This window comes from Neophocaena asiaeorientalis, unplaced genomic scaffold (assembly GCF_003031525.2).
Source record: "Neophocaena asiaeorientalis asiaeorientalis breed wild unplaced genomic scaffold, Neophocaena_asiaeorientalis_V1.1 scaffold439, whole genome shotgun sequence".
Lineage (NCBI taxonomy): Eukaryota > Metazoa > Chordata > Mammalia > Artiodactyla > Phocoenidae > Neophocaena > Neophocaena asiaeorientalis.
Window position 1 is genome coordinate 326,372 of NW_020173943.1, and position 17,710 is coordinate 344,081.

Consider the following 17,710-nt stretch of genomic DNA (forward strand, 5'->3'; position numbering starts at 1 on the left):
CATAAAGTACAACATCTTTTGTACATACCTATACTACTCTCCATTCTTACTTCATACTCCACTCCCTATTATCTTTTGCAACAGTGCTCAAGGTAAGTTCTCTGACCTTCACTGGCACTGCAGTAAGTGAGGATAGTAGGTGAGCAAGCCTGGAGGCCTTCCTGAAAAGAGGCAGGATAGGGCCTGACCACCGCAGGGGGAGTCCAGAGATATAAAACACCCCCCACAAGCAGCCCCAAAGCTCCAATGCCAAACAAGCCCAGGAGCATCATATGGTCAATGCAGGGCCCATCTACACCAGAAAATATTGGCCTAGGGCTACGGAAAGGGCACAGGCTATTAAGTCATACAGTCCTGTGCCCTTGGGCAGTTATTCTACTTTTTCAAATCCATTCCCTCCTCTATAAAACGAGGATAGTCATATCCACTCTCCATAGGACTGAAGTGAGAATGAAATGAGACCAGGGATAGGAAAGTGGTCCACAGAGTGCAAATTACAGTGAAGTATCTTACAGCCACCCACTCATGCCACAAAGAAAGATCAAGTCACAGTGAAGTCTTCCTAGATTTTATTGGCACTGAAATAGAACATTGGTTAAGCATAAACCCCTCCAAAAACAAATTTTAAAAACCCCAAAAATACACACACAAAAAAACTGAATATAAAATCTAACCTTTTTCCCCAGCTTCCCTGGGGTGGGGGGTACTACCTTTAAGGCAGCTAGATTACCCCACAATTCCAGGTTTGAATTTAGCCAATATAGGGCGTATCACCAAGAGAGTGTCAATATAATTCACAGCAATGCACATAAGACTCCGCAAGGTCAAGCAGGAGGCAAGGGGAGGGAGGGATCAAAGCCATGGGCTCTGGGCTAGGGGCACTGCATGGAAGGACAGTAGGGCCCCTTGGGGAATGAACTCTGAGGAGAAGGCAAAAAAAGGAACAATAAAACCAAATACCAAGAACCTTAAAAATGGATTGTATGACCTATAGTGACAGGTGATATCACTAATACTGAAAGCTTCCTACATTAATTTTTCTGGCAAAATATTCTTTTACAATATAGTATATGCTTCCTAGGTGTAGGGGTGGTAAGGGAATGAGGCCAAAATGATCCTGTCCCAACACTAATATCTTCTAATTAGGGGTGCATTAGCAAGAAACACAGAAATCAATATTTAGTTAGATGCCACTAAAATATATAATACTGGTGGAAAGAAAAAGAACACACATGAGACAGAGAGGAGGAGGAGGCTGCTCCTGGGTTGAAAGAAAGAGGTGGGAGTGTGAAAAGGACCAGGCCAGAGCCCCTAACAGCTCTCTGGTTTACAGCTCCAAGGGATAGCACAGTTGGTGGCAAGACCTGGGTTAGAGGTTTATTAAACAGAGGCAGGACCCAATCACCACCTTGGAGAGGTGTAAACTGTAGGATCTGGGCCACAAGCTTCCCTCACCATACTCAGCTTCTTCCACCCACTCACCAATTGAGCCAACTGACATCAAGATCCAGGGCTCACCAAACCAAGGCCTTAATGGCCCTGAAGCAGGAGCTGTGGTCCAAGTAACTCTGAAGGGAGAAGTAGTCTGGGACCCCTGGCAGGTAAAATACTGAAGCCACGTGTGAATATTTCCTCCCTTTAGCAAAAGTCCTGGGTGGGGCTGGCTGGGTTTGGGGGTAACCATCCCTACTGTTCTACTTGGAGGGGGTTTGGGGATTGGAGTGGGGAGGGGCAGATCCCAAGAGGGGAAGAGGAACACAGAATAATAAGTAAGGGATATCTCTGCCCATAGAACTCACTTGAAACAAGTCTAGGCTCCCATAAGGCATAGGGGCAGATCCTCTACCCAATCTTGTCTGAACAGAATGGCCAACGGCCTTCCAGGATGTTGGTGAAGCCTCTTGCAGGCACTGTCTCCCCCATATCACCCTGAAGAGAAACTAAGTCCCTGAACTCAGGGACAAGGTTTACTGGGACCAAGTTTGTAACAGGTCCAATCTGGGAGGTAGGGAGAAGAATGAGTGAACATCTTTTTAGCCTCCAATCATTACAAAGCCTAAATAACTCTAGAAGGGATGGACACTGGGAGGCCTAATCCTAGGGCAGTTGACATCCTAGAGCATATAGCCAGGGCTCCGCCTCCTTCTCTAAACCCTATGATGTTCTAATTCTGCAAATCACAGGACCATGAAGAGGAAGGCAGTGGTGGGGGCCAGTTTTCAACCTACTACACTTGACTCTTGCAAAGCAACAGTAAATGTGGGGGTATTTCCCAAATCAAGTGGGAAGTGCCTCTGAGCTGAGAAAGTGATCTCTTCTAGAAAGCTAGATCACCTGGGATAGAAGAAAAAGAGGGTCCCATCATCACCATAGTGGGCCATCTCTCTGCCTAGGGAAGTGAGTGAGGGCTGAGGGGCTAGGTTTGGTCCCATGGCTGTACTGAATGCTTGGCATGACTCCTGGGCTGCTCTAGTTAGTGGCTCCAGCACAGTGTGAGTTAGGCAAGAGTGTAGGAGTGTGAGGGCAAGGAAGAAGGGAGGAGGGGTCCCTAGAGGCTGGGTGCCCATTACATGGACTCAAACTCATCAATGCGCTGCTTAGTATTGCCCTGCCGGATTTGGCGCAGGGTCTTGTACTTGTCTCGACCCAGTCGCATGTTCTCAGCATGGATCATGTCATTAGCAGTCTTCTTGGACTCATCACGGGCATTGGCCAGCTCTGAAGTGAGGGCCTGTGAGGGTGCAAGGGGATAAGGGGTTAATGGCTTCCTCTCATTTTACCTCCCCTCATTAACCAGATGTACTTCCTGATTTATTTCCTTCTTACCTTCCTCCCACCCTCTCCACCACCTTTCTCTCTCACTCCCCCACCCCTGCCCCCCTCTTTATACACACAAACACAGACACACACATTTTTTGAGAGCCATTTCCAGCTCTGTTAGAACTGCAGTGGGGCAAGAATAATAATAATAATAAAAAAACCAGAACACCAACTTAGCAGATCAACTGATGACAGAATCCTGAGAGTAGAACAATACACCAAAGAGATTCAAGTAGGAATTGTGACAACTAAGTATTTTCTGAATATGAGGTAAATGGAATATGGGTGGAGGATGGAGCAAAAAAACAACAAAAAAAGAAGAGGCGGTCCAGGCTCTGATTAATAAGTGAGAGCTGGGACTTCCCTGGTGGCACAGTGGTTAAGAATCCACCTGACAATGCAGGGGACATGGGTTCGAGCCCTGGTCCGGGAAGATCCCACATGCCGCAGAGCAACTAAGCCCGCGTGCCACAGCTAGAGAAAGTCCACGTGCAGCAATGAAGACCAAACACAGCCAAAGATAAAATAAATACATTTATAAAAATAAAAATTAAAAAAATAAGTGAGAGGTGCTCTCCCTTAAAGCTCTCATTGAGAAATGCTCAAGCTCCCACACAGCACTGAGACAGGCTCCTCTACTGCTCCCGTGCCCCGATGATCTAGGGAAGGCCATGGGCTACTAAGTCAATACACATGGTCTCCATGACCCTTTGGGTCAGCCTTGATACCTTCAGGTGCTTCTGCACACGCTCATTCTTCTCTGCCTCAGTGGTACGTTCCTCCTCGCTGCGATCCTTGGCCATGGCATCAGCCCGCAGTTCAGCGCTGGCCTCTGCACCGTTCTCATCCTGCTCATCCTGCTCATTCTCGGCAGGCTCTGCCACATGAGGCGTGCTCATAGCAGTCTTCAGCTCTGCACGGGTCTTCTCCAAGTCTTCTTGTACCATCTGAGCCTGCCCAGTAACAAAGGAAGAGAAGGACTGGCAGTCAGACCAGGCTAACTTGCGGCATCCCTATGTGTGCCTAGAATGGCCCAGCAGGAAGCAGGCACCAGGTAGGCCAAGTCACTTTGTCTGACTGATCCTGAGTTCCTTCAGCTGTATAATAGGAGTAATTCCTATTACTAGTACCAAATTCCCTGGGGGTACTGGAGAATTCTGGGAAGTATTTGAGAAAGCCTTGAGCTCCTTCTCCCATGATACCCACTGTCAAGGAAGGATGGAAGCGTGAAGAAACCCAAATCCTCACATCGGTCAGAATGGCCATCATCAAAAAATCTGCAAACAATAAATGGTGAAGAGGGTGTGGAGAGAAGGGAACCCTCTTGCACTGTTGGTGGGAATGTAAGTTGATACAGCCACTATGGAGAACAGTATGGAAGTTCCTTAAAAAACTAAATAGAACTACCATATGACCCAGCAATCCCACTACTGGGCAAACCATATACCCTGAGAAAACCATAATTCAAAGAGAGTCATGTACCACAATGTTCACTGCAGCACTATGTACAACAGCCTGGACATGGAAGCAACCTAAGTGTCCATCGACCAATGAATGGATAAAGAAGATGCAACACATATATACAATGGAATATTACTCAGCCATAAAAAGAAATGAAACTGAGTTATTTGCAGTGAGGTGGATGGACCTAGAGTCTGTCATACAGAGTGAAGTAAGTCAGAAAGAGAAAAACAAATACTGTATGCTAACACATATACATGGAATAAAAAGAAATGGTTCTGAAGAACCTAGGGGCAGAATAGGAATAAAGACACAGACGTAGAGAATGGACTTGAGGACACGGGGAGAGGGAAGGGGAAGCTGAGAAGAAGTGAGAGAGTGGCGTGGACACATGTACACTACCAAATGTAAAATAGATAGCTAGTGGGAAGCAGCCGCATAGCACAGGGAGATCAGCTCGGTGCTTTGTGACCACCTAGAGGGGTGGGATAGGGAGGGTGGGAGGGAGACGCAACAGGGAGGAGATATGGGGATATATGTATATGTATAGCTGATTCACTTTGTTGTACAGCAGAAACTAACACACCATTGTAAAGCAATTATACGCCAATGAAGATGTTAAAAAAATAAAATAATTTTTTAAATAAAATATAAAATAATGGGGCTTCCCTGGTGGCGCAGTGGTTGAGAGTCCGCCTGCCAATGCAGGGGACATGGGTTTGTGCCCTGGTCTGGGAAGATCCCACATGCCGCGGAGTGGCTGGGCCCGTGAGCCATGGCCGCTGAGCCTGCACATCCAGAGCCTGTGTTCCGCAACGGGAGAGGCCACAACAGTGAGAGGCCCATGTACCGGAAAAAATAAATAAATAAATAAAAATAAAAGATACTTCCAGGTATTATCTTTAAAAATAAATAAATAAATAAAAGAATCTAAGGAACTGGAGCCTATGCATATGATTCCCCATCCCACACTGCTTTGTCCTGGGCACGGTATTTTACCTTCTGCTGCCATTCCACAGCCTCACTCTCCTTTTTCTGTCGGGCCATCTCCAGCTGGGAGATCCGAGATGTCAGCTCTGCCATTTCCAAGGCCTGTGGATCAATTGGAAGCTTATGAGAGGTGGGCCTTCTGGTCCTCAGGCCCCAGGTGTCTTCAACCCCAGATCCCCTGAGAACTAACAGGGAACTTGCTGCTCCACTTGCTTGCTGCTCTGGAGGCTCTTTTTACCACACTTCCTCCAGGAAGCCCAGAGGAACACTCATTCTCAGATCTACTATAGCACCCTATTAACTCCAAACTATTTCCTTATAAGTCAGAGCTCCCTGCCTAGACTATAGACCTGAGGACAAACAACGTGTCATCTCTGGCTCTTCCTCATCTCTCTCTCCCTCTCTCCCTCTTGGTATTGCCAATTGCACAGTTAGGGCCTCAGTAAAGCTTTGGAGATCACTGTGTCACTGCCTGAAGTGGCAGACCCTTTCCTGTTATCCTACAATGCTCAGGGCTCCACTAAGACTCTTCCCAGGACAAGTATAGGAATGACACTCAAGTGTCACAAAGTGATCTGAAGAAGGGAATAAGCTTATGCACGCCCTCACACTTTGGGCAAATCTCCCAGAGGACGTTTCCCCCTGAGAATCAGGTTTTAGGTTCTTGCACTCTCACTCCAAACAGTACAGGGGAAGAGCATACGTCAAGGAATTTGGGACACAGGTTCTTAATTTCTGAGACACAGAACCCTTGGAAATTGTGATGAAAGAATAGATGCTCACCCTTCTCCCCTAAAAAATGTATAGACACACAGTTTTACATGTGCTTTTAGCGAGCAAACCTTTAAAAGAGAGGCAGAAATGACTTCTCATTCTTACTCACTCACAACAGTGTGACCTCTGACGAGTCTCTTCAACCTCTCTGAGTCTTAATTTCCTTTTCTGGGCATATTATCCCACAAGGATAATCTCATAGGGTTATTAGGAAGAGGAAATAAGGAAGTAAGGAAAAGGGAAAAGTTGCTAGTATAGCTTGTAACACACGTAGCTAGTCAATCAAGTGTGAATCCCTTTACTACTTTCCTCCCTCTCTCCTTTGTCAGGTCATCAGCTCAAATCCCCAGTTGCTAAGAAAGAGAATAAAAGTAAGGGTTAGGGAAGAGTATTTGCAAAATGACTTCTCAGCTTGCTTCTGAAGGAGCTATCTGCTGGAAGCCTGCTGAGAGAGAGTTACCCTGCTGGAAGGAACCAGTCCTGCAAGCAGAGGTAGCTGTGAATAGGTAGGCAGACAGAAGAGAAAACTCAGGTCCCATAATCCCAGCCCATTTTGTAGCTTTACCAGTTGTTCCTGGGTCTTCTTCTGGTCCCGGGAGGCCTGCAACAGGGCCTCCTTGGCTTCTTCAGCTTCTTGACGCTCTTTGGCCAGTTTCTCAGCCTCGCTCTGGGCACGCTTCCGCTCCTGTTCAAGTTCCAGAGCCCTGCGGGTCTGTTCTTCCAGTTCTGGGAAGAGAAGGTAGGGGAAAGGTGGTGAAAAGTGCAGAGATCAAGAAGGGACACCTAACTTCCTTCCTGGAAATGCTTCACCCCAGGACACAGCTGGCAGAAAGTTCTAGGCACTCTTCCTCTTGCTCCATCACTCCTCTATTCTATAGTCATATCTGGAATATATGGCCTGAGTCTGCAGCTCAGACAGAAGGGTTTCCAATTCATAGAGTCAGACTGTGGGAAAACCCAGTCTCCAAGGTGACTCCAAGCCTCACCTTGTTGAGCCTTCTTAGTCTGTTCCTCGATCTGCTTCAGCCTCTCCATCAGCTCCTCCTTTTCCCGTTCAATCTTCTCCTTCTCCTTTTCTGCCATCTCACGTTTCTTCTTCTCATTTTCCAGCAGAGCACTAGGAAAGGAGAAAGAAGGGAGGGAACAGGATAGCAAGGCCACATGGAAGCCTTGGAATTCCCAAGGCTCCCTGGCCCTGGCCCCTCAGTCCCCACCCATCCAACACACTCAGGGCTTGTGAGGCAAGACCACTCTCCCTTCTCTCTATATTCTTGTCCTTACATCACAGCCCTACGTGGGCTGGTATGCTCAGGGCCCTGTCAGTTTGTCCCAGAATCAGGAGATCCAACCTGGACTCTCAGCTTGTCCACTACCCAGTGGGTAATCAGTGGGTGACCTTAGCTACGTCATTTCTTTGCTCTTGCTCTCAGTAACCTTATCTGTAAAATGGCCAAATAAGTCCTGCCCTATCTACCTTATAAAGTTACAGGGAGAAAAGTTTTGGATCTGTGCTGATATACTGTGGTTCAAGTCTGGTGATCCCTATGGCTGGGGCATCAGTCCTCTGCCTGCCCTCTGAAGCTCAGCTCTAGGCTCCTTTTCTCCAGAATTTGTTGTAAATCTAAAATAAGTATTTGCTTTTTCTTGCCCCAGTGCCTCTTCCAGGAGGCCTTCTTTTCTCCCTTGGCTAGATGTCTTTTCTCTTTCTGACCCCTCAGAATACTTGGCCTATCCTTCTCCACATCCCTCCTCCCTGTTATTTTTCTCCATAGTACTTCTTATCATGTCACATACCATATAATATGCTTATTTGATCTGTCTGTCTCTTCCCACTAGAATGACAGCTTCATGGGAGCAGAGCAGAGATTTTTGTTTCTTTTATTTTTCACTGCTCAATAAATATATATTGAGTGAATGAATGACACAGTATTTGTACCTTGAACCGTTATATATATACTATTTTTTCCCTTTCTTCTACTATACTGTGAGGTCCTTGAGGTCAGGTTCCTGCCAGATCCAGTTCTGTAAACTGCCCCTAATTTCATTTTTCCGGAATAAATGTGAAATTTGGTGTCTAACCTCTCATACACGGAGTCATTTTCCAGCCTACTAGATTAGAAGCCTCCTGAGGTTCCAAACTCTTTATGACAGAGTATCTACTAAAACAGTGCTCTCAAACATTAACATGCACAGGAATCACCAGGGATCTTATTTTTCAAATAACTTACTGAGGTAAAATTCACATAATATAAAATTAACCATTTTAAAGCAAATAATTCAGTGGCATTTAATACATTCACAATGTTGTATGACCACTACCTCTATTAGTTCCAAGATATTTCATCACTCCAAAGGAAAACCTCATACCTGGTATTAAGCAGTTTCTCCACATCTCCCCTCTCTCCAGCCCCTGACAACCACCAATCTGCCTTCTGTTTATCTATTCTGGATATTTCATATAAATGGAGTAATACAATATGTGACCTTTTGTGTCTGGTTTCTTTCACTTAGCATAATGCTTTAGAGATTCATCTACATTGTAGTATGCATCAATACTTTGTTCTAAAATTTTTAATGGCTGAATAATATTTCATTGGATGGCTGTACAATTTGTTTATCCATTCATTCACTGATGGACATTTGGGCTGTTTCCAATTTTTGGCTATTGTGAATTGCACAGCTATGAACAGGTATGTGCATGTACCTGTTTGAACACCTGTTTTCAATTTTTTTCAGTATATACCTAGGAGTGGAATTGTGGAATTGTATGGTAATTCTACATTTAATTTTTTGAGGAACCATCAAATTGTTTTCTACAGCAGCTGAACCATTTTACATTCCCACTAGCAATGAGCATGAGTTCCAATTTCTCCATACCCTTGCCAACAACTGTTATTTTCTGTTTTCATTTATTATATCCATATTAGTGAGTATGAGGTGGTACCTCACTGTGGTTTTGACTTGCATTTCCCTAATGACTAAGGGTGTTTGCATGTGCTTGCTGGCCATTTGCATATCTTCTTGGAAGAAATGTTCAACTAGGATCTTAAGTTGCAGATTTTGAATCAGCAGCTTTGAGGTAGGTCTCAGAATACTGCCTTTCTAAAAAGTTCCAAATTTGATGCTGATGCTGCTGAGCTTTGATGCACTTTGAGTAGCAAGGGGCCTCAGTGCAAAAGGGCTTGGTAGGGAAAATTCTGGTGGCTCTGCCCAATTCCACTCAAAAAACCCTAGAGTCCAGGTTTAAATGTGCATGAAGCCTTCTGCTACTGCTGCTATACTGGTCAGATAGCCCAGAGCAACCCAGAGTCCACCTAGAAAAGCAATGGCATGAGGGTCATAGATAATGGGGAACTATGAAATGTCCCTCCCTCCTATCAGCCTCTGAAATCCTAGGGTTCTAAATGCCTGCCTCCTGGGGATGGGGATGCCTGAGACTTAATGGAAGGGGTGTATCCCTGTACAGCTCTCTCTCCCCCAGTACCAGGATGGCTTCATGCCTTGCCTTTAGCAGGCTTGGCACCTCTGAGAAGCTTCCTTGCCACAGCCCTGGCCCCCACTTCAGTTCCACGTCACCTACCGCTCCATCTGTTTCTGGTGCTTCTCCTCCCGGGCCTGTGCCTTCATCTGCTGCACCTCGATTGTGTCGGGCTTGCGGCGGCGCATGTATAGCTCATGGTTCCCCATACACAGAGCCAAGATCCGCTTGTTAATCCGCAGCCGAGGAGCATAGAAGACGAAGTCCTGGTGGAAAACCAGCAGTCAGAAAGAGTTTAGAGGGACAGATGAAGGTGGGCTTCTGCCTTCTGAAAAGCTAAGTCCAAAAGCACTGGAAAGATCATGTTACAGATGGGAAGACCAATTATCAGAGTGGTGAAGTGACTTGCCTAGGGTCAGATGGCAGGTTAGTGGCAGACCCAGGACTGGAACCCAGGCTTCTTGACTCCGAAACCAGTGCTCTTTCCACCGAGCCACAATTTCTTTCAACCTTTGCTTATGAAAAGCATCCTAAAATACCCTCAATGCAGTTGAAAGATAGAAACTGACTTTATCTGCTAATTAGATATCCTGCTGGGTCTCAGGGGCCTCTCTTAGAGGCCCAATAATCCCTGCATAATACCGTGGTGAGTGTAGTATGGGTGGGCTGGACTGGTTCTATAATCTCCTAAAAGCATATCCTAGACCCAGTCCCTTCAATCCTGTTTGGAATAAGGCAGTTTGTAAATACATACATGAATATATAAATCTCCTGAACATCGATTATCCTGGTTGTTGTTTTTTAAATATGCCCTTGATCTCAGCTGGCTTTGTTACTTACCTTTTTCTGATGAAAGTTGAGCACAGCAGCAGTGTTAAAAAAACAAAACAAAACAAAGAAAAACAAAAAACACACACACACACAAGAAAATCCAGTGAGTTTGAGTTTGTTACTACAAATACCACTGGACCAAGGTCACCAGCTGATGGGCTAACCACCAGCTCCTGTGCCACTGAACCCAAACTGCTACCATCTCGCATTGCTTGGGGTGCAGTAGAAGAAGCACAAGAACCAGAGGTCAAACAACCTAGGTGTAAATCCCAGCTCTATCATTTTTAGCTATGTGATCTTGGGCAAATCACTCCATCCCTCTGAAACTCAGTTTCATCACTTATAAAATAGGTATGCTACTACCTACCTGACAATGTCGTTGAGGGTTTAAAGAGACAACATATATAAAGTTCCTAGCAGGGCAAGTTCAGAGACCTCAGAGCTGGAGAGGAATGGTTGAGGCCTCATGAGAAAGGTCTGGTTCAGCATGGCCATTGGCCCTTGTTGGACATGAGGTACATCAAAAGAGGAGACTCTCATCTCAGTTTTCTATCCTATTCCCAAGCACCAGCTTTCCAGTCTTGTCAGCCACAGGCAACTGAGTAGGTGACAGGTATGGCAAGCATGTTAGAGGAATGACTGGACTGAAAGCACTTTCTTGGTTTTGGATTGCTCTGGAAAGAAGTCTTGAGAGGACAGCAGCAAAGTTATAACAGAAAGAACACCTGGAGAATCATCTTTGGATCTGGACTTCTCCTGGCTCTGTCCTTTCTCCAGAATTAAAGATAAATCGAGTACATGAACAGTTTCCACTTTCTAGGGCCTAGAGGCTTTAAAAGATAAGATGTACTCTCTGTTTCCACCCCAGAGCCTCGGGGAAGTAAAAGACAGTGGCTAAGAGGCAGTAATTAGACTGCCTGTGGCTCTCCATAATCCATGCTTCTCCTGAGACACAGGTAGCAGTGTGGCACCAGTTATAGGATGCCTCCTGACCATTTCTTGGCATCAGCATCCCCTTTCATTGCCAATCGCCTTTTGTGCCTCCTATTCCCACCCACATACACAAAAGAGCCAAAAAAGGGAGAGAAATATAGAATGACACAATTGCTTTTAGCATTATCCAGGCCTTGGCAAGTACCTGTGTTGGCCAGTGGGAGGAGTCACTTACCGGGGCTTTTTTGTCAATGGGCTTGATGACAAATTTCTTGTCATTAAAAGAGATGTTCCTGATTTCACTCCAGGGGAAGCCTATCTTAGGAGTCAGTCTGTAAAAATGGATGCCAAGAACATTAGGATAAAGGCAAGACAAGAAGGACTTAGAGGGTTGGTGCCTTGCCCTCCCCACCACCAACTCCTCCCTTAAGGAGGTAGATTCATTGCCAGCTCAGCCAGTGTCATCACATGCCACCAGGTCAGTTGCCAGCATTGAGGGTGCACAAAGGACCTCCTGATACCACAATCAACATATCCCTTGTCCCAATATCTGAGGTTTGTTTTATTTTATTTTTTGTTGAGGCATGGACCTTGTAACAATCTCTCACAAGAATCCCCAGCCCTACTTAACTGGAACTCTTCTACCCAAGGTTGTAAAAGTTGGGGAGAAGGTAAATAATGAGTTCCAAGACTCAGAAGTTACACAAAACAATAATATACTGATCTCCATCCTCATCAAGAGCAAGCCAAGAAGGGACTTCCCTTCCAATGCAGGGGACATAGGTTTGATCCCTGGTCGGGGAACTAAGATCCCACATGCTGCGGGGCAACTGAGCCCACATGCCGCAACTACTGAGCCCACGTGCTCTGGTGCCCACGCGCCACAACTAGAGAGAAGCCCGTGCACCGCAACGAAGAGCCCATGTGCTGCAACTAAGTCTCAACATGGCAATAAATAAATAAATATTTTTTTTAAAAAAAGAGCAATCCAAGGAAAAAAAATAAGCTAGTGCGATAAGGCTGTAGCAAGAGGGATTATAGGCCAAAAGGCACTTAATCATCATATGCAAAGGAGATTAATTACAAATCGTGACAAGGTAGGTTTTAGACCAGTGTCGTCCAACAGAAATATAATGAGAACCACACATGTAATTTTAAATTTTCTAGCAGTCACACGAAAATAAGTAAAAAGAAATAGGTGGAATTAACTGTAACAGCAGTTCATTTAACCCAGTATACGTAAAATACTATCATTTGAACATGTAAATCAATATTTTTAAAAATATTAGTGAGATATTTTGTATTCTGTTATTCACACTAAGTCTTCAAAGTCCAGTATGGAGTTTACACTTAAAGCACATCTCAATTCAGAGCAGCCACATTTCAAGTGCTCAACAGCTATATGTGGCCAAAAGCTACCACAGCGGACAGTGCAAGTCTAGTCAATGCAAGATTTAGAGGCCTGAGGGAGGTTGTACAATCATCTGGACTGGTCTAAACTAGGTAGAAGAAGAATGATATAGGTGGCACCCAGGAAGTATAATCCTACTCTGTCAAATCCTAGGTGTCAAAGTGGCCCAAAAAACTAAGTAAGCTCTGAACTATACCTGTCATTCTGCTCATAGATGTTGAGACCCAGGGCATCCACTCCCAGCCACAGCTCTGAGCCTTTCTTGTTCTTGATGCTGAAGTAGTTCACACCATACATCTCCAGATCCTGGGCAATCTTCAGATACTCCAGGACAGCATCCTCCCTAAACAAGACAGCAGGGTGGGGCGGGGGCGGGGAATATAGGGGACCCTGTGAATCAGACCCGGGGAGACAGAAAGCCTACTTGTTCTGCAATTCTGACAAGAATCTTGCTATAAGGGGTGGGCAAGAGGATGGAAGGTGAACAGATGATGGCGAACAGAGCACAACATGACTTTTGCCAAAACATGCTCACAGGAGCCTCAGGTCTGAGGTTCCCAAGGGGAATAAAGGCGGGATGACCCTTGCTGGCCTCTGGCATGTTAGCTATCACAGAAGCCTCGTACGCAGGCACATTATTAGCAGAGCCCAGATGAGGTGGTGATGGCAAAATGGTAAAATTTGTTCTTCAACTAGACAATTCCCAAATGGTATGCCACGTTTATAGAGCTCCTTCTTCATTTCATTCTTGGGGAGGAGACCCTGGTGGCACAGAAGCTCCCTAGGGATCCTGAGATCCCCTCCATTTCTTTATGGTCAAAATTGTCTGGGCTATCAGTTGCCATCATTCACAAAAAGTACAGCTTTATAATGGCCCTGATTTGCCTTCCATTTCTAATTTCCTGTTTCTCTCTCTCCAATGTCCTCCAGTGTTCCTTGCCCTCTGCCTCTTCTCTCTCCAGAACCAACTCTCATTCTCCCTGCAGGGGCAACAGAGCCCACAGTTGCTAGGGCCGGCTTACCTGAGCATGCCCCGGTGCTCCTCATGCCACACCTGGATACGTTCCTCCCACTGGTCCTTGTTAAGTTTGTGCTGTTCCAGGACCCTGGAAAGACAATGCATGGTGAGTAGTTTAAAGCACAAAGTCCAAAAGCAGGGGTAAAGGGAAGTCTACTTAGCTCCCCAAGGGGTTGATGCAAAAAGTATGTGGGGTCATTACACCAGAAGCAGACTGAAATTACAGCAGGAAGTATTAATTAGACATAGGGAACTGCCTGAGGAGTATGAGAGATACAGAATGGGTGACCAAGAAAGACAATAGGAACACCTTCCTTTGTACCTTTAACCAGAAAATCCAATAATGTGCTGTGGTCTCTAAGCAGAGCAATAACATATCAACAGTCTGTGCTGGCTTGTGGGGCTAAGAGTAGGAACGGGTCTCATGGAGGCATGCACGCGCTCTCCTAGATCTTTGTGGTACCAACAGTTTGCATTTGTGAGACTATTGCTCAGGGATAAGATTACAGCCTGTGGCTACAGAACAAAGAACTGAGCCCAAATGGCTCTGGGAGAAACTATTGATAATGGGCTCAACCTCCCAGATCTACTAGATCATAAACAAGGCTTGCTTTAAATATGCTATCTCAGACATTATGGCAGTGACTTAGGTAGAGTCCCAGGGCACAACCACTATCCCTAATACCTTCAGGTGAGTTGTACATTTGCCACAGCTCCACTGGGACTGAGGCTACCAGAATGAAACAGAACTTTTCCTTCCAATCCAAAAGCCTATGAAAATAGCAAATGGATGCAGTGGGGTTAAAAAAAATCAAGAGACTAGGGTTCTAGATCACCTTAAATGAGCTGTGGGAGATTGAGCAGGTCAGAGTGAGCACCTCTGCACATCTATTCCCTGAGCTAATAAGGATTGTGCTGCCTTATTCATTTTCTATGTTGTTGTGATGCTAAAACAAGAATGAGTGTTTGAGAATGTTCAATTTTGAAGTTTAAAAAAGCAGAAATCTCTGTACACTGGTTATCAATATTAAAAGACTGTTTGAGCTCCCCACATCCCTGGCTTAAGTATTTCTCACTCCTATGAACCTCTGATATAAGAGGTCTAAATCAGTGAAAAGGATTGAGAAAATGGAACTGGGGCAAGGAGAATTAATCTATCTCTGGTTCTCTATATAAGCACCTGTTTCCAGGGTAATGAAGTCCTGTAATTAGGCAAACAGAGGAGGAAAAAAAGCTTTTTATTTTGAGAACCAGAGAAATAACAACAGGGTATGGTGCCATATGCAAATATGTCTGTCTGAGCAGCATAACATGGTCTTCAGACAGACCCTAGTGGAGAGGGACAGATCTGGCAACCTCTGTATAATACGGATCAGTCAGCTTTGGGCTGCAGCCCACGCTGAACAGGGCACATGGCCAGTACATCACCTCACCTCTGTGGCAGCAACTTGTCCCCGGCCAAGTAGCCAGACTTGTGGACTTCCTTATTGAAGTCACCATACTTGGACTGGACAGCATAGGAGGCCAGCAACACAGCAGTCTCAGGTGGGCAGTAAATATCATCATTGAGAATGCCCTCCTTCACTTGCAGGAAGAATAGTCGCTGTGTGATGTCCTGGATCAATTCCTCGGATACATCCTCAGGGTAGAACTTAGCCCGGAACTTGAAAAGCAGGGGGCTTTCCTTCCGCACATCCTGGGCAGTCACCTGGGAGCAGCAAGGGGTTATGGGCTCTCAAAAAATAGACTTTAGGGATGGGGGAGTGGCTATAGGGTAGGGAGAAGACACTGAAAAGTCATCAATTTGGATAATCCCAAAGAGTTGGGTGGCAATTCTCCTGGTAATTCAGAAAAGAGACACATTACTTTCATTGGGGACCCAATCCCATATCCATAATTGCTTCCTGTAGGGAATTACTTCCTGAAAAAACCTAACACCCACTGATAGTCATAAGCCCTTAAGCCATCATCATCTGACAATATATCCAGCTGTCCCCATGGTCTGAAAGTAGGCTTAAGAAACTTCTCTTTTAAGGCCCCCCCAACTCCATAAATCAGCAAAATAAAGACTAGGATGTATGACTGAGGTCTGGGAATTGGCTATAGGCAAAAGCACAAATCAGACTGTCTTTTAAAGCCTGAAATTGGCTATTAGTGGCTCACATTTTTCCAGCAGAAGTCTCCACTCTTTGTGAAAAGAAGACTCTGCCAGCAGAAGGTGGGGCACCCATCCCCTAGACACTGTCAGGAAAATAAGCCATAGGACAGTATGGAGACCTCCAAGGACAAAGTCAGCCAGTTTGAGGATAACTGCCATGTTCCTGCAGAGATGCTGCTTGGAGGTGGAGAGTTTGAATGGACATATACTTAAACCATCCCACTTGGAGTTCAATTGAGAAAGAAAATCAAGAAAGGACACATCTGTATGGGGCCCAGGCGTCAGTTGACAAGCAAGAAAAGGGACAAGATAAAGATTATGAGACTTTCAAGATTCTTTCCAGTTTAATAGTCTATGACTCTCTGTTTAACAAATTTCCTAAAGCCCTTCAGTTTGGAAAGGAAAAAAGGATACCAATCCCGTCCTGAAGAACTACTAATGGCTATGGTCCATAAGTGGGTCCCATCCTCCTTGGACACTGGCCATTCTTGCTGTTAGGAGTCCAAGTGGAGACAGCAAGAGGTCTGCCCTTATTCTGATCTAGTGGTCGATCAGAATTTTTCACTCATGAAAAACTGAGCCCTAGATGCCCTGCATTTGCCAGCGAACACATTTTACACCCCTGAGAAAGATCTGGTAGAGGAGTGAATTCTAAACCTGACGATGGGATAAGCAATTACCTTCTTATTGAGTTTTAGCCAAGTAGAGAAACCCTTAGTGTCCTGGTACTGCAGACCAAAAAACCAAACTTCCCTCAGGCCGATAGTTTTCACCACCTGAAAGAAAAAACACAAAACAACCACTAGTTGAATGCCTACCTTGTGCCAGGCACAGAGGACAGAAATGTGGAGCTCACATGGTCCCAGGGTCTGGCAAGAAAATATACTTGAGCAGGAGCTAAGAAACGATGTCAACATCTCTCTGAACAAAGTACTTTCGCTGAGGTAGGGACTGGATCGATTACTTATGAGCACGACCACACGCCAATAACTTGATATCCATTATTTCCTTGAATTTTCACAATAGCCCTATGATATAATTACAATTGGGCCAATTTTATAGATAATAAAAGTAAGGTTCAGAACTGAAGGTTCAGTTAGTAAGTAGCAGAGTCAGGTCTGTTTGACTCCAAACCCATTCAAATCCAGTGCTTTCTGCCACCACCACCACCCGCCTCAATTATGCCATGCAGCTTCACACACCCAGGATGGATTAAAAGCTGAAGGTAAAAACTGTTGGTTTAAATCCTGAATCTTGTTCTCCTGGATTACTTCTCTATGTTTAGCAACTAGGAATAATGCCCACACCCTTCAGACTGAGTCCTATTTACAATGTCCAAATAAAGAATGTTTGAGGAGACAGAGCAGGGACTGTGGTATCTATACACCCCAAAGCTGTGCTGTGCCTAGGGGCTGAGATGCTTCTTTCCAATCCTGATTAGAGTTCAGTCATGATTCCCCTTTACCACTCACACAGGTTGAGAGTGGGAATGAGGGTGGAAACAGGGTGAGTACCTCAATGTGGTAGCTGAGGGGCCCCATGGTGTTCTGGGCATCTTGGCTGAGCAGTGGGCAGGAAAGGGAGGCCAGCCAGGAGAAGACAGATGGGGTCTGTTTTCCAGTCCCCGACATTAGCATGTAAATAGTTCTGGCTGGTGGCTCAAACCCAGCATGCCCACCACTGGGGATAGAGGCAATAAAGCTGAGCCACATCCTAATGAGGTCACGCTGGCATCAGAATCTTCTTTATATTTTCTTCTATTGTGGGGGGGTGCTGGGGGGGGTTGAGGTGAAGAAATTTACCTGGACTTAGAAACAGGTAACAAGGACCCAGTGT

General features: G+C 45.4%; 1 protein-coding gene across 2 annotated transcripts in view; it reads right to left on the bottom strand.

Annotated features, from left to right (window-relative positions):
- Positions 1 to 552: 552 nt before the first annotated feature.
- The window catches only part of MSN (moesin), a 67,698-nt gene continuing 50,540 nt past the window's right edge, over positions 553 to 17,710 (bottom strand). Inside the window, exons 3-14 of one of the 2 annotated variants that reach the window (XM_024752737.1) lie at positions 16,555 to 16,650; positions 15,150 to 15,424; positions 13,721 to 13,804; positions 12,895 to 13,041; positions 11,523 to 11,619; positions 10,364 to 10,369; positions 9,626 to 9,789; positions 7,032 to 7,162; positions 6,611 to 6,771; positions 5,281 to 5,373; positions 3,549 to 3,773; positions 553 to 2,731 (exon numbers count right to left, since the gene is read on the bottom strand). In XM_024752737.1, coding sequence (XP_024608505.1) covers positions 2,567 to 2,731; positions 3,549 to 3,773; positions 5,281 to 5,373; positions 6,611 to 6,771; positions 7,032 to 7,162; positions 9,626 to 9,789; positions 10,364 to 10,369; positions 11,523 to 11,619; positions 12,895 to 13,041; positions 13,721 to 13,804; positions 15,150 to 15,424; positions 16,555 to 16,650 — 1,644 coding nt within the window. In that variant the 3' untranslated portion in view covers positions 553 to 2,566. The remainder of the gene's footprint in view (positions 2,732 to 3,548; positions 3,774 to 5,280; positions 5,374 to 6,610; positions 6,772 to 7,031; positions 7,163 to 9,625; positions 9,790 to 10,363; positions 10,370 to 11,522; positions 11,620 to 12,894; positions 13,042 to 13,720; positions 13,805 to 15,149; positions 15,425 to 16,554; positions 16,651 to 17,710) is intronic. The other variant, XM_024752738.1, reaches the window with a different exon arrangement.